At 45.0% G+C, this 16024-nt stretch overlaps 1 protein-coding gene across 1 annotated transcript; it reads left to right on the top strand.

Annotated features, from left to right (window-relative positions):
- The first annotated feature begins 1146 nt into the window (after positions 1-1146).
- Positions 1147-7212, top strand: GINS3 (GINS complex subunit 3). Its single transcript, XM_081921840.1, has 3 exons — positions 1147-1389; positions 3753-3986; positions 5946-7212. Exons 1-3 carry the CDS (start codon positions 1201-1203, stop codon positions 6174-6176), a joined length of 654 nt encoding a protein of 217 aa, XP_081777966.1. The 5' UTR covers positions 1147-1200; the 3' UTR covers positions 6177-7212.
- The last annotated feature ends 8812 nt before the right edge of the window (positions 7213-16024 follow it).

Raw genomic sequence — 16024 nt, 5'->3', positions numbered from 1 at the left:
TTAGGATCTTACACCAGGAAATAAACTGCTATGATTAAACTGGCGGGCCCCCAACTTTGGACATGCCTAAGGATGAAACCCCACATAAATCCAGAGTGGAGTCCCCTAAGATGGTTGGATGATGCCTTCTACACCTCCTTCCAGCAACTGCTGCAACTAAACTGGTGCCAAATGTATTGCTCTGCTTTCCTTGGACCACTTTAGCAAGGCCAAGAGGGGGGAGGGGCTTGACGTCTGGGTGACCCAGGACCTCCATACACTGCCTAGGCTTGCACCCAAAGAAGGTAACTTTGGTTAATGCAGTGGTTTGACTTCACCACCAGAATTGGGAAAGGTTAACCCTACCCTCCCTGCATGCTGCCCTCCCTCCCGTGATAGGCTATGGGGGTGGAAAGGTCCCATTCATGCAAATAGGGCTCGATCTTGGCTCAGTTGCTACACTCTGGTGGAGAGTCCGCTGCTAGCTCTTTTTTGACCTTACCATCCTGTGTGTGTGTGTCCTCCACTTTCCCTCATGAGAATGCAGCAATGAAAAATGAATGAAAAAAAATGAAATATAAAAAATGTTCGTAAAAACTGAAACAATAAAATTGAATGAAATAATAAAAATGAAAGCAATGAAACAATATAATTGTCAGTAAAAACTGTTGACAACTATTTAAAACCTTTGAATAATTAAAACCAGCAATAAACTAAAAACCAGATTAAAACACATGTCCACATTCTATACATACAATAGGCTTGCCTAAACAAAAATGTTTTAAGCAGGCATGGGAAAGTGCAGTGAAGGCGCCTGCCTGGTATAAGCAGGCAGAGTCCCAAAGTATAGGTGCTGCCACATTAAAAAATCGTACAAGATAACTCTTCTTTACTATTTAGTTGTAAATTAATTTAAGTTTCATGGCCAGATTTCCACCAAGGTTTAGGAACTATTATACTGTAATATCTGTGTCAAGAACGATTGAAATTGAAAATTTATAAATCAGCCGTTCTTTGCGGAGCGGGAGACCCCCAAGAAGGCCTGCAGCCTTGAACAGGGCGAGTGAACCCCGAACAAGCAAAGGCACAAGCCAAGCGCTTTGCAGCAGGGAGCCCACCGCGCAGGCGCGCGACGTGCCCCGCCCCCCCCGCAGGAGGAGCCATTGACAAGGGCGGCGTGCGCGTGCGCAAACCAAGCGCGGGCTTTTCTGTAGCGGCGCTATGGGCGAGGCCTACACGCCGGTGGAGGCTGCGCTGGGGACCGAGGAGAGCTTCCTCTCTCTGGCAGACATCCTCATGTCGCAAGAGAGGCTGCCGTGCCGCGCTGAGATCAAACTACCTCGCCTCGCCACCGTCTTGGGTAAAGCGGCCAGTGCCGCCTCCGCCTCCTCAGACAACGCGCTCCCTGAGGTGAGCTAACATCCCGCCACCCTCCTGGATGGAATGACTACAACTCCCGACAGCTTCAGGTCGGAAGTGACGATACAGAACGGGAGGTTCAGACTTCCGTTCAAATCGGCTTTGCCCATAGATCTAAAATGCGACTTCGATATCATGGCGAGTTTCCGGGTTGAGTTTGAAATGTCTCGGAGGAGAATGAGAAATCCCGGGATTTCAGTGGGGGAATCTAAGATAGTTGTATGACTGAAATGGCACAGTGGGTCGGTGCATCTGGCTGTTAACCAGAAGGTTGGTAGGTAGAGCTCAACCAGAGACGGCTGTGTGGACAGGATTCCTGCACTGCAGGGGGTTGGTCTAGATGACCCTTGGGATCCCTTTCTATGATTGTATGAACGCAAAAGGTAGCAGCAAGGGCAGCTGTTCATGTTCTTGTAACTCAAGCCTTCTCTTTTTAATCTTTTTCCGTAACGAGGTCCTAAATCATTTAAAAGTGCAATGTATCTGCATGCAGGTCAGTGGAGCATGAGGCTTCTGCATGCCATTGGGCTCTGGACCCAAGTAGATCATGCTTCTTCATGGCTTGGAGCTCCTGGGGAGGGGAGGCTAAGGCTTGCTCTGGCTCAAGAGAGTACAGTGGTACCTCGGGTTACATACGCTTCAGGGTACAGACTCCGCAAACCCAGAAATAGTGCCTCAGGTTAAGGACTTTGCTTCAGGATGAGAACAGAAATCATGCTCCGGCAGCGTGGCGGCAGCAGGAGACCCCATTAGCTAAAGTGGTGCTTCAGGTTAAGAACAGTTTCAGGTTAAGAACAGACCTCCGGAACTAATTAAGTACTTAACCCGAGGTACCACTGTAGAGCCCAAACCATTTTAGACTACAGCCAAACTTTGGCACCTGAGGAGGGGGTGGGGTCCATCTTGAGGGAGGGTCCACAGCTCAGTGGTGGAGCATCTGCTCCACATGCAGAAGGCCTCTGGTTCAGTCCCTGGCATCTCCAGGTAGGGCTGGGGAAGAAGCCTTTGTGAAACCCCAGTGGGCCGCTGCCAGTCAGTGTAGACTGTACTGAGCTAGATGGACCAGTGGTGTGACATGGTAATGGGCAGCTTCCTATGTTCCTCTCCTCTGTAGCTTCAGGGCTGTCCCCAACCTGCTGGTCTCCAGTTCTTTTGAACTGCAACTTCCTTGGGAACTACAGCTGTAAAGCTATTGTAGTTAACAGTTTCAGCCACATGCACCTTCTCACTGCAATATGAGGTTATTTATCATTTGTTGCGCAGCTCCCTGTTCATTTAATCCCCACAACATTCCTGTGAGCTAGGTTTAGCTGAGATGACAGTGACTGGCCCAAGATCACTCAGCGGGCTTCATGGCTGAGCGGGAATTTGAGTCCTGGTCTGACACTCTAACCACTACACCACACTGGCTCTCTTTATATGGCATGAAAGTTAGAGCAAATGTCTTAATTTACGTTTTCTGTACTTTTTACCACACACATGAATTTGTGGTGCACCTTACTTTGGAACCATTTTTATAAAAAAATTCTAGAGCAATAAAAATATTATTGCTTTGTTTGACCTTTATCTTTCAAATCCATTTTTAAAAGCCTGAAACCATTTCATTATAGATTGGCAACAGTTAATCCTTTTCTTTTGTCTTTCTGAAGTAACTTTAATCAAATTCTCGGATATTATTATTACACTTAAAATGTAAAAACATTCTATTCACGGTATTGTTTTTTAAAGTTTGATATCTCCATTTGGAATGATTCTAATTTTGTAATTTTCCAGTCTCTCTATTTCATTCCTACCCTTTTTCATATACATCTATACACTTCCCTGTGCTATTTTGTTTAGAAATATATCCTGACACAAGTAATGAAAAAATCTAACAAAATTTTAGTAGGGTTACCCAAATCAAGCATCCCAATAGTGTCGAACCACTTAAGATTATAGTGTAAAAACACATTTTCGTTACTGTTCTGGTAGTCTAAAACGTATGGAAAGTGCTATTGTCTATTCCTTAATTTCACCTGTTCATCTGGGAGACACTGCCAGTACAATTTTGTTGGAATGTCTGAAACTGTTATCCCCCCCAACTCCCCCTCCCAAAATGTTAGAATCACTTTATATTGCTTCCCTGTCCTTCATCACATCGCATATGTGAGGCAGAATGTTCTTCATCCCTGTAATTTCAGTGCAGTTTCTGTTTGTGCAAGTTTCTCTTTAGGCTACAAACAAATTTGCTTCCAAGTTATTATGGCAGCCAATGCACGTTTCTTGGGGTACATAACACGGCTGCAAGTCTGCTACAGTTTTATGTATACTGCTTATTGTTGGTTTTCACCTTGTTTGTTTTTTGAATTAAACAGGGCTCAAAGCTGGAAATCCCCCTCTGGCTTGCCAAAGGCTTATATGACAACAAACGGAGGATCCTTTCTGTGGAATTGCCAAAGATTTACAAGGAGAGTTGGCGGACGGTGTTAAATGCAGATGCCAATGTGGTTGACCTGCATAAATTGGGGCCATACTACTATGGATTTGGCTCCCAGCTGCTGAATTTTGACAGTCCTGAAAATACTGAACTAGCTCAGACTATATTGCAGGTAAAACACCGAATTTGACAGAAGGCTTCTTCCCCTTAATGCTTCTGAGCTCTCTGTGCTATGGCTTCTTTTGGTACTGAAGTGTTGCTCTTTGAGAGCTGTTAAACATTCATAGCAACCTTCCCACCCAATTTCCCCCTGTGCTTTGTTGACTTATCATGGCAAGTACAACGCTTGCTTCAGTGCCAAATGGCAAAGACCTTCATTAGAACCAACCAAAGTGCCGCTAAATTTTGAGCAAGCTTTCAAGTTCTTCAGCACTCTTCATCTGAATGGATGTTCAACCAAGCAGGAGGGAGGGTAGGGTAGAAAGAGTTGAGCAGGATCTTGTCACTCCAAATCTAGAGTTCACAAAATGGGAGAGCAGGAGAGGCTATGCAGACATAACTAGATAAGCCTCACTGGGCGTCAGACATGGCAGGATGTGCCCAGGGCTGCTGTGACAAAGAGGTGACAGTGGCTGCTTCCTCATTTTTGGAAAATAAAGTAGCATTTATTCATGTCAGTCTCCAGTGCTAGACTTTATCTAGATTTACTAATAATTATTTTGTTTGTTTATTATTTGTAGAAATAGCCTAAATGGCCCTGGGGTGGGTTACAGAAATATCCTAGTTAAAAGCACACAGTAGTGGCACAAGATAAAACTTGGGAGGGGAGGGCATTCCATAACCTGGAAGCCATCACAGAGAAGGCCCTCTCATTGGCCACTGTCCCTTGGCACACATAGGCAGGTTGATGTGGGAGGTGGCGTTTCTTCATATATTTCCGTCTGAAGTCATTTTGGGCCCTGTATGTCAGTGCCAAATTGGGCTAGGCAACTACTGCAGATCTTTCAAGACTGTTGTAATGTGTGTCTGGCACTCATCAGCAGTGTTAACTGCTGCATTCTGCACAGGTTGCAGCTTCCAAACCATCTTCCAAGCGCATTGCGGTAGTACAGTCTGGGAGTTACCTGGGCCTGGATCATTGTGGCCAAACTATCCCTGACCAGGAAGGGCCATACCAGCCAGAGCTGGACATAGGCTCTCCTAGCCACCAAGGCCACCTGGTCCTCAGGTAACTTAGATGCTTCCAGGGGAGTACCAACCCATTCCCTACTACCTGGACCTGAGTACCTGCAGCACACAGTACCTCTCCTGTCCAGATTCAGTTTAATGTATCAGTCCACATTACGAACTCCAGGCAGTGGTCAAGCACCTGAATTGCCTCTCCTGTTTCAAATGGAGCATACTTTGCATGGTACACTAAAGACTAATTTGGATAATTTTTCCTAGTGTTTTGGAGGGCATGTTATCTCCAAAAGTTTTAAGTCCCATCTGTGTTTGGTAGAATATCATTTCTTTCCAGTTTTAAAATCCTATTCTTAGACAGCTAAACATGGTATTATCCAAGCACAGAAAATTGGAGGTAGCTGCATTGATCCATTGCAAAAACTAAACCAAATCCATTGGATTGTCATTAAGTAAATGGCCTTCTATGGCCTAGATGCTACTATGGTCCCAAATCATTATGCTCATAATTCAGCCACAGAAAGCCTCAGTCAAAGGAGAAGCTAACTTGACCCAGATCTTTCTGTCTCTTCCCAGGCCAGGACCCACACCAGCCCTGTTCCATGCCTGCCTGGAATGTGTCCTTGATCTGTGATAATACCTTTTGCTTCCCTGGGTGTGTGGGTGTGCAGAAATCTCTGACTTGTGTGTGGCTGAAATGTAGCCCATTGTACAAAGGTTAGGCTTGCATCCATTATTCTTCCCGCTTTTGCCTCTGACCCTACTAACATGCAGTCCCAAGAAGGTTGGCCATGATGGACTGTGACCTTGGGCTGGAAAAAGTCACCCACCCGCCGACTGCTGCTATAGTTTGTTAACCTGGCCCTGTGTGTAGCCTGGCGCTCCCTTTGGCTACTTGAGCCTACTCAGGACTTCCTTCCATTCTAAGTAACTCTGCTTCCCTCTTCAGACATTTATTGGCCGATTCCGTCGCATCATGGACTCTTCCCAGAATGCATTCAATGAGGACACCTCTGTGCTGGTGGCCCGTCTGGATGAGTTGGAACGAGCCTTATTTCAAGCAGGCCAGAAAGGACTTAATGACTTCCAGTGCTGGGAAAAGGGTCAGGCCTCCCAGATCACAGCATCCAGCCTAATCCAGAATTACAAGAAGAGAAAATTTTCTGACATGGACAGCTGAGTACATGAAGGGCACAGCTGACACTTCCATGGCAAGAGACAAAAGAGGAAATGATGTTCATCTTTTGAATTGAAAATCTCCCTGGTAACATCTTGAGATTGAACTAGAACATATTTCTGAGGAATGTTGGCTAACACTGTGTGGCCTGCACCCGTCCACTCACTCTTCTAAGGACATACAAGATTATTCTGGGTTTGTGTCTGAATGGATACAATCAATTCGAACAAATCTTATTGGGCAATAATTAACATTTTATTCAATCTAATGCAACTATGTTTTAATCTTTCAAGTGATGACCCTAGAAATGCAGGGCAAAAGGATGAACAATTCTCAGGCAAATGAGTTTGCCCTCAGAAATCATCATTGGAATATTTGTACATAGTCTCCCAGGTTATTGCCTTTGCTTTTATTTGCTAGAAACGTGATCTTTCTTAGGGAGAAAAGGCAGCTCCAATGTATTTTAATGTGCCTCTTGGGGCCTGCCCATTTCAAGACTTCCTGTCCAAGGGGCTTAACTACTCTACTAAATTTAGTGGGCAGCTTTCCCAGTCCTTTGAAATGCAGTTTTCTGAATGGAGTTGGGATCTTTTAACTGAGAATTCTCAGCACTCGCAAAACTGCTTCTCCCACAATTTATTGGAGGAAGCTGTTGCACTTAAATAGCTTACGCTTTTAATCTAAATGACATTTTATCTTGCTTCCATTGTGTATTGCTTATTTTGGCGGAGGGAGGGATAACTGTCCCACTCCCACCCCCTATTTCTCTACCTTTGCTGCAGACTCAGCTTGACAAGCCATGAGTCCCTCTGTACCATCCCCCCGGCATGGATTTCCCTACGTTCTAGGAAAGTATATGCTCTCGTCAACATCCTCGGTCTTGGGAATCTCCAGGTTCCAGATTTTGCATTCTGGGTTCTGTTCCATCCTTAACAGCATAATTTCAGTGTAGGTGAAAATTAGTAATCCCTTTTACAGTTTCCCTTTTACAATTTGTTTAGCATTGCATTATAAATAAAACTGATTTTAGCAAAAGCAAGCCTGTCTATACCTGTCTATTGAGGCTGAATTGTTCAGATCTGTTCATATGGCTTCATAGTTGCACAAGCCCCGAGTGGCCCTATCGGAACTGCCCCTGGCAGGAGGAAAACATATTGAAATGCTGATGTAACTCTTCCTTGTTGTTGGCCTAAGCACTTGTTTAAGTTGCACTCCTCATACACTATGATGGAGTAGAGGCAGATTTTGGTTGGATTCCTGCCTTCTTCCCCACAACTGATTGGCCTCTTCTGCTGATGGGGGACAACAGGAGTATATTTTTCATCTCTTGCCATATGGCCAGTGCTTGCCACATCCTCCCTTCTAGCATTTCTCAACCCCTTCTTGTATTTTTAGAAGTACACAACGAGAAAAGTTTCGATGTTGATATTTCTCAGTTAGTTCTTCTATGCTGAACTCAGCCTTTTGTGTCTGTCATTTGAGCTGCTCCTTGCTCTACGTTTGCTCAAGTCTGTCCCCTGTGTTTGATCAGGCATTCGGAGTCCGACCAGGCCATCTGTGACTCATTTTTCTCAGAGGAGGCAACACATGAAGATGGAAATTGGGAGAACATTATGTTTGCACCTGTGTGCAGGGCCAGAAATTAATGTTGAAAAGTCATTTAGAAATTAAAACGCTGAATGCCAGAACCTCTACATTAAAGGTTCAGGATACATTGTGCGCTTCCTGGGGAAACAGTTTCAAAATGCCACCTATTGATTTTGCACACACCTCCTGGTTTTTACTACCAGAAGTAGCCTTTGGAGGTGTTTGTAGTTACACTCAAAAGCACCCTTCCTTAACCTGTCCTCCAGCTGTTTTGTACACAACTCCCATTACCATTGGCAAAAGATCGAATGGCCCCTGTACCTGTCCGAGGCCACACCCCCGCCAGCAGCCCATTGGCCTGCCAGGCAGGGGCGGGCCAAAGACACCCTGTTACCAGGTATTCTTCTTCTTTGGCGATCACTTGTAGCTGAGTAAGATTGTCTTCCATAAACACAGTTTTAACAATGAGTCCATAAGTGACTTTGGAGGCCAATTCTGGATCCACACGTCCTTCCACAGTGAGGACATTGGTTTCTGGGCAGGAGTTGATCACGGTGTGGATTTGCCAAGCGTGCCTTCCTCTTAGTACCTTTCTCCCTTGCGTCCTGAGTTTGAGTGTCTTCAAAGCCCATGGCACCTTTGGTAAAGGCTGTTCTCCAACTGGAGCGCTCGCAGGCCAGTGTTTCCCAGTGTTTATACTACATTTTTTTTAGATTTGCTTTGAGGCAGTCTTTAAACCTCTTTTGTTGACCACCAGCATTACGCTTTCCATTTTTAAGTTCAGAATAGAGTAGTTGCTTTGGAAGACGATCATCAGGCACAACATGACCAGTCCAACGAAGTTGATGTTGAAGAATCATTGCTTCAACACTGGTGATCTTTGCTTCTTCCAGTACACTGATATTAGTTCGCCTGTCTTCCCAAGTGATGTGTAAAAATTTTTGGAGACACCGTTGATGGAATCTTTCGAGGAGTTGGAGATGGCGTTTATAAGTGGTCCATGTTTCACAAGCATATAGTAAGGTTGGTACTACAATAGCTTTGTAAAAAAGCATTTTGGTTTCCCTGCGAATGAACCTCATGGTTCACTTTGTTACCAGGTGGGTGGCACCCGGCCAGGTAAGCTCCGCACAGGGTCGCAAACTGCCTACCTGTTGGGAGGGGGTGAGTGGGAATTTGTACACAACTCCCATTAGCCGCAGTTAGGCCATGATGGAGTGCTCCAGGTTAGGAAAGCAATTAATTTGAATAAATTATTTCATTTCAGCACTGGCACATGAACAGCTCTATTCCTCTTAGCAGGAGGAAAGACGCAAAGAATATAAGCAAAGCTGGACACCAGACTTTCAAGTAGGCTCCATACATGCCTGTGTTTTAAGACTAAGAATGCTTTTGCCTTTCAAAAGAATCTGATTTATTGATTTGTTAATTGAATTTGGATCAACTTAAATGTTAGCATGGGTGCTTTTTTGAGATACTGAAGAAAGGTATTTTTTTTTCCTTTTAATAACAAAAATCTACTATTAGAAGAAAAAAGTTGTTTATATTTTGTTTTTCATTTTCCCTTATAGTAACACACCGGAACCGAAAGAGCCTTGTAAAAGAAGCAGATGCACTCTAAGCTAGTGACCCCTTCAGCTGAAATTTCCTTTCTGGGCAACTACCTCCAGAACCTTTAGGCTATACCTCCACTAGCTGAGGCAGGTGGGAATCGCAGGCCCAAACATCTGAAGTGCACCAGGTTGGCAAAGGCTGGATTCAAGCATCCTCAGCCATCCCAGCAGAGATCTTTTTGCCCAGAAATGCCAGGGAATGAACATCCAGCTTTTTGCACAGAAGGCATTTGCTCTGCTACTAAGCAACGTCCAGAGCCAAGGAGGATAAGGCTATCAATAGCTGCTAGTCGTGATGGCTATATATTCCCTCCAGTATGTCAGGCAGCATGTCATTGAAAACCAGTTGCTGGGAAACAGGAGTGGAGAGCTGGTAGTTGCACTCATGCCCTGTGGAGGCATCTAGTTGGCTGGTGTGGCAAGCTGGAAACTGGTCCTGGTAGCCTTGGACCTGATACAACATCCAGGCCCTTAGGGGCTTGAGGTGGGACTGTCTTGGAAGATGCAGCTGTTGCTTGCATGGTGGGATGGATAAATTCCTTGGGGACATTTCCCACCCCATTTCTGTTTCTGCCTTAAGCAGGAGGGGTTAGTGCTTTTGCTGGGTATCAAGAGGGCATGCTCTTTTGCACAGGATCACAATGGTGTTTCTGGGCTGCAGTGTGGAGTAGTCTTCATGAACATGGTGCTCTCCAGCTGTCTTGGACTACAGTGCACTGCTGGCTGGAGCTGACAGGAGCTGTGCTTCAAAATGTGGAGGGCAACAGATGTTGATTGGGAAAAGCTGCTGTAGGGTGTGCTGTGGCCCTGCCAACATGCCTACCAGCCTAAGTTCAAAGTGAGGGATTCCTCACCTCATTGCACTCAGTTGGGGAAGGCTCAGGTCATTCGCTGCTGTGCAGCATGTGGGTTAAGCTGCTGCTTTGCTTGAAGGAGCTGCACCTGGCATACTAAGCCAGCAGTGCCAAGAGAGCCCTTGCTGCAGACCTCCCTGCCCTCCGGGTCATCGCCAATATTCCCTTGGAGGCTCGGCCCTGCTTTTCCCCAGTACGCTTTGTGCTGGCTACATCCCTCCGTTGTTTGACTTTGGCCCTTGTGTCCCAAGGAGAGCCAGAGGGCTGGAGCCAGAGAAGTGAGCTGATTGGGAGCTGGCCCAGCACCTCTTTGTGGCACTGAAAGCCCCAGGAGCAGATTTAGCCCAGCGTGCTAATTGGCAGCGACAGCTCATTTGTTATCTCACATGTCATTATTGACGTGGTGTGTGCATGTGACTTGAGGCAAAGTGAAGGTCGAACCAAGCTCAGGGAAGCCTCCAGACAAGGAGGGCTGTCGTCCTCCCGCCCTATCCCTGCTCCAGCAGCTTCTGCTTGAGGAGGTGCTTCAGCCAAGCCCAGAGGCTTCAGCCCAAGGCTGTTTCTTCCACGGGCTCCTTGGGGATACCCAGAAGCAAACCTAGGCTCCCTTGCATCCTTGGCGAGGAGCTATGTCGGTGCCCCCCCCAACCTTGCTACCTTGACCAGGAGATGTATTGTTGCCCCCCATTCTTTGCATCCTTGGTAGAGGAGCCTGTGTCCCTTGCCTGGCTGCCCAGAGCAAAGGAGGAGCGCCCCAAGGAGTGTGAGAGCAGGCAGGTGCTTAGCTACTTTAAGACAGAATGGAGAGATGTGATTTTTGTGCACCTACCCGGCCCTGCACCCTTGGTAGGGGCCAGCCCGACTAAAAAGGATGCATTAAACCAAGACTTGTACTGAGAAGGTGGGTCAGGACCTACTAGTTCATAAAAACAATCAAACAGCCTTGCAGCTAGATCAGGTCAAATGCCCTCTGTAGTCTAGCATCTTGTTCTCAGTGGCCAACCAGATGGCTATGGTGCAACAAAGCTCTCCTCGCTTGTGAGTCCCAGCAGCTGGAATTCAGAGGCATACATATCCATTGTGGTAGTAGCTATTAACAGTCTTATCCTCTAATCCAGGGGTAGGCAACCTAAGACCCGTGGGCCGGATGCGGCCCAATCGCCGTCTCAATCTGGCTCATGGACAGTCCAGGAATCAGTGTGTTTTTTACATAAGTAGAATGTGTCCTTTTATTTAAAGTGCATCTCAGGGTTATTTGTGGAGCCTGCCTGGTGTTTATACATGAATAAAATGCGTGCTTTTATTTAAAATGCATCTCTGGGTTATTTGTGGGGCATAGGAATCTGTTCATGTTTTTTCCCCAAAATATAGTCCAGCCCCCCACAAGGTCTGAGGGACAGTGGACCAGCCCCCTGCTGAAAAAGTTTGCTGACCCCTGGGACTCTAATCCAATCCATCCAAGTTGGCGGCCAGTTCATAGAAGCAAATTCCACAGTTTAGTGATGTGCTGTGTGAAGGAGTACTTTATTTTGGTCTATTTTGAGTCTTCCAGCATTCAGCTTAAGAACATAAGAAGAGCCTGCTGGATGAGGTCAATGGACCATTGTCCAACTTCCTGTCTGCAGAGTGGCCAATCTGTCTTCTCCTGTGGCTTCAGGGAACTGGTATGCAACAGCATTGCAACTTCTGATGTGGAGGCAGAGCATAGCTATCATGGCTAGTAGCCATAGATAGCCCTTTTCTCCCCATGATCCAAGTTGGTGGCCATCAGTGCCTCCTGTGGGAGGGAGTTCCATAGTTTTAACTATGTGCTGCATAAAGAAATATTTCCCTTTATATGTCCTGAATCTTTTAACATTCACCTTCCTTGTGTGTCAATGAATTCTAGTGTTATGAGAGTGGGCAGAGGGGGGGACTTATCTATCCACTTTCTCCAAGCCATGCATCCTTTTATACACTTGTATCACGCTTTTCCGTTTTGTGTTTTTCACAGGTAGTGAGAGTCTCATTGCTTGCCATTGTTTCTGTGGACCCAAACACCACATCATGTAAACCTAGGAAGAATTGGGATGGGTGGATAAATAAAACTTTTTGAAGCAGCTACAAACCTTTTTATTTTTTTACTGGATTAAGCAAGTGAGACATAAGAAACCTGAGGCTTCCCCGCCCCTTATAAAGACAGAACTTTGGAAGCCATAGCAGTTCAAGAGCTGACTCTATGAGAAGCGCTTCCTTTCATAAATACATCCCTCCCCCAATTCCCATGCCATTGACCTTCCCCTTCAACAACAGTGGATTGATCCCATTTGCTCTGGGGAGGGATGAGATCTTCTCAGTAATTATTTTGCCCTGATTCTCACTAGTGCACGGCGGTTGCTGTTGCTGCTACCACTGGTTATAGGCTATGAATGTGTGCCTCTTTTGAAACCCAGATGTGAGTTTGCAGTGGGCAACGCAATTGTCCTCAGCAAAAAATAAAAATAAGTTTCTATATAGCACATATCAAGTGTTCAAAAAGCTTTATATACAGTATCTCAGTAATACTTGCATCAGTTCTGTAAAATTATCCCTATATTGTGATTGTCCCCACTAATGTCTAAGCCAGCTGCCCTCCAGATGTTTTGGACTACAATCCCCATCAGCCCCAACATCATAGACCTTTGGTGGCTGGGGTTCATGGGAATTGTAGTCTGAAACATTTGGATGTCACCAGGGGAAGGCTGACCTAACATATTCCAGCAAGGTTGGGCTAGACTGCCCTTAAAATTACTATCAGGTCTAGCCAGCACAGCTGTGCACTAAAGTCAGCTGTTGCCCAGGTCTGCTCAGATAGATGGAAAGCAGGAATAAAGAAAAAGTAGGCATATTATCAGAAGTGGAACCAGGTAAATAAAAGCCAGAAGAAACCAGTAGTGTATGTATCAATTGGAAGGCATGTTCCCTAAGAGAATCAAGTTCCATCTTTAGGTGGTATACTATTCTCATTTTAGGACCCGACTGTTGAACAGTTAAATTTGGTATTTTCCAAGCACACAAAAAGTAAGGGGAACCATCTTGGTCCATAAAAAAACCCCTTAGCTTAACCTATAATAGACAAACCAAAGTATAACAAAACATTGCACAAGCTTTTCAAGTTCTTCAGGACTCTTCATCTGGCTAGATGGTAAACAATGTAAAGACAAAATGATTCAATAAACAGTTATTTATAGTAACAATGGTCATGATTATGATTAAGCTTATTTGCAGTTTCAGAAACTGCACTCATTATAGGTCAAACCTTCACAAAAATGCCTGGTTCAGCCTTGCTGAGGGTTCTAACTGTTGATTACAATAGGTATAAATGTAGGATTCCTGGATGCCAAGATCCAAGTTTGGGGCATGTACTCTTTGGTGAGAGAATGACAGCAGAAATTTAAAATATGCAGCAAAATAAAGTATAGAAATATAGGCTGTTAGACCTCTAAAGCATGACCTTGTGAGTTCCAAAACTTCTTCCTCTAGCATTGAAAAGTCCACACATTTGATAAGTTAAAAAAAATGTTTCTTTACCAACTCTCCAAAGGTCAGATTCATGTGCTTCAGAATAGGTTGCACAGACAGAGAAATTTAGCTGTTACAAAGTGGTGAAATTTCCTAAAATATAGGAATGTAAGAATGGCTTGTTTGAGCCATGTGGTCTGAGCTTGGAGAATCAGCTCAGACCTCTTTACATGCTGAGCTTCTCAGGTAGATTGAAAGAGAACAAAACCTTGATTACCTATTTTCTCCCAAGGTGAGGAAAGTGAACATAGTTGAGCCTGAGGGGCAGTTTACTCTATGGTCTTCATGCATTAATTAGACTTAAGCATGTTGGTTGTATCCCACACTAACCAGGATATAAAGATTTCGTGATCCTCTTGGTGGTGGCAATAATGCATAAGTGCCAGATCTTTGAGGGTATTTCCTTGGGCACTTGGTATAGTCGTGTTGGGAACGTGGCTCTGAGAAGCTCACAAGTCAGATTTAAAAAGCATAAGGATGCCCAAAAATGGACAGTTTCTCCTATTCTATTTCATTTTATTCAATGCATACAGAGAATCAGACAAGAGAACCATCTACCATGTATGCATGGACAGCCGTGGACATTTCAGTGACAGGCTCATTGTTGATCTCATCTCTCCCTTGTCTTAATTGTATGGCAAACAAACTTGAGATTTTTAATTTCAGATGCCCCTTTCATTATCATTCTCAGGTGTTATATTGTTTGCATTGCTGCATACAATAGATTTTTTTTTAAAAGGTGATTTTTAAAAATAAAAAGTGACACACCAAAAATAATAGGTTTTAACTGTGAACCACTTGGAGGGTCTATTTGGCTCACCAAAAGTAGCAAATGGGTGTCCACAATAGCAACACATTAATTCTCATCTTTATCAATTGCATCTTCTTTTGACAGCTTCCGAGGTGTTGTTAAGTTAGTGAGCTGCTCATTGATGGAACATTGCTATTCAGAGGTTTTTAGCCAATTGTGGTCACAAGAGGAAATGCTAGTGCTGATGATCAGCCAACAGGACAACCCAAGTTTGAAGCCAAAAGCATTTCAGTGGCCTTCGCTTGGCAATCCTTCAGTCATGGGCAGTTGGGGGGGCGTTATTTTCCCCCCAGCCAAGTGGTGCATCTCCTCTATGTGGCACTTGGGCCGTACATTTCAATTATGAACCAACCTTAAGCCTGACATTCCTCAGCTGGACAGTCCAGCTGCCTGCTGCTACTCAATCCGTGTAACCACATGGACCTCTCCATGTGGTGAAAGAAACAACATAAAACTGCTTATGTAATTATAACCCTAATTAGTTTATCTTTGCTTGGCTGAGCTAAAAGCAATGTGGGGAAAAACATCCACTTATTGGGATTTTAAAAAGCATGCTGAAAAGTGGATAAATCCATACCAGAGCACAATGGCCAGGTCACGATGTCCTTTTACAGGTGCTTCCTTTTTTGCCTGAGCTCTCCTCATAACTTTCAGTCAAGTCCTTGTTACATACTTCCACATAGCCTGAAGAAAGCACAAGTCTTTATGACATGTAACTAGCACTGCACTAACTTCTATTTTGATTTCCAACAGAGATTCATAGAGGCGAGAGCTGATATCTTGCAGAAGCCTAGCACCTGTGTAACAATCTAGAAAGCATCCAGTGCAAACTTTGATTCAAAGCCTCAGGTTTATGCTAGCCCGAAAGTGACATGCTTGCAATGTGATGTCCTAATGCTACCCATATTTTAACTGCATGACTGTTTATTGAGTTATAGCAGTGGTGGGCAACCACCAGCCTCAGGCGTTAATGAGGCCCGCTAGGGCTCCCCATCTGGCTAAGCCACACCCACCTGTCCTACACATGATGTTGTATATGATGTCAGGGGTGGGGCAGGTAAGGACCTGGCTCAGCTGAAAGAGGGTTGGCAGGTTTGCAGCTGACCCAAACCCTGGGCATCAGTTGATTACCAGGTCTTGCAAGATGAAACATCAGATCACCTGAGCTTGCAAACCCAGGTGCAGAGAGCTTTGCAAGGCCTGACCACAAGGAGGCAATGATGGCCACCAACACAAAGGGCTTTAAAAGAGGATTAGACAAATTCATAGGCGCATCAATGGATACTAGTCATTGAAGCAAAGGCTTGAAGCCCAGCCTGTTTGCCAGAGATATTATAATTGAAAATCATGTATTGCAGATTTTGCATTCAGGTTACCTCCAAGGGCCCTTCCCACTCTGTGGCAGGGGAGGGGAACCCATGTCCTTTCAGATATCGCTAGACTCCG

Source organism: Podarcis melisellensis, assembly GCF_964234715.1.
Source record: "Podarcis melisellensis genome assembly, chromosome: 8".
Classification (NCBI taxonomy): Eukaryota; Metazoa; Chordata; class Lepidosauria; order Squamata; family Lacertidae; genus Podarcis; species Podarcis melisellensis.
This window is presented reverse-complemented; position numbering and strand designations above follow the sequence as displayed.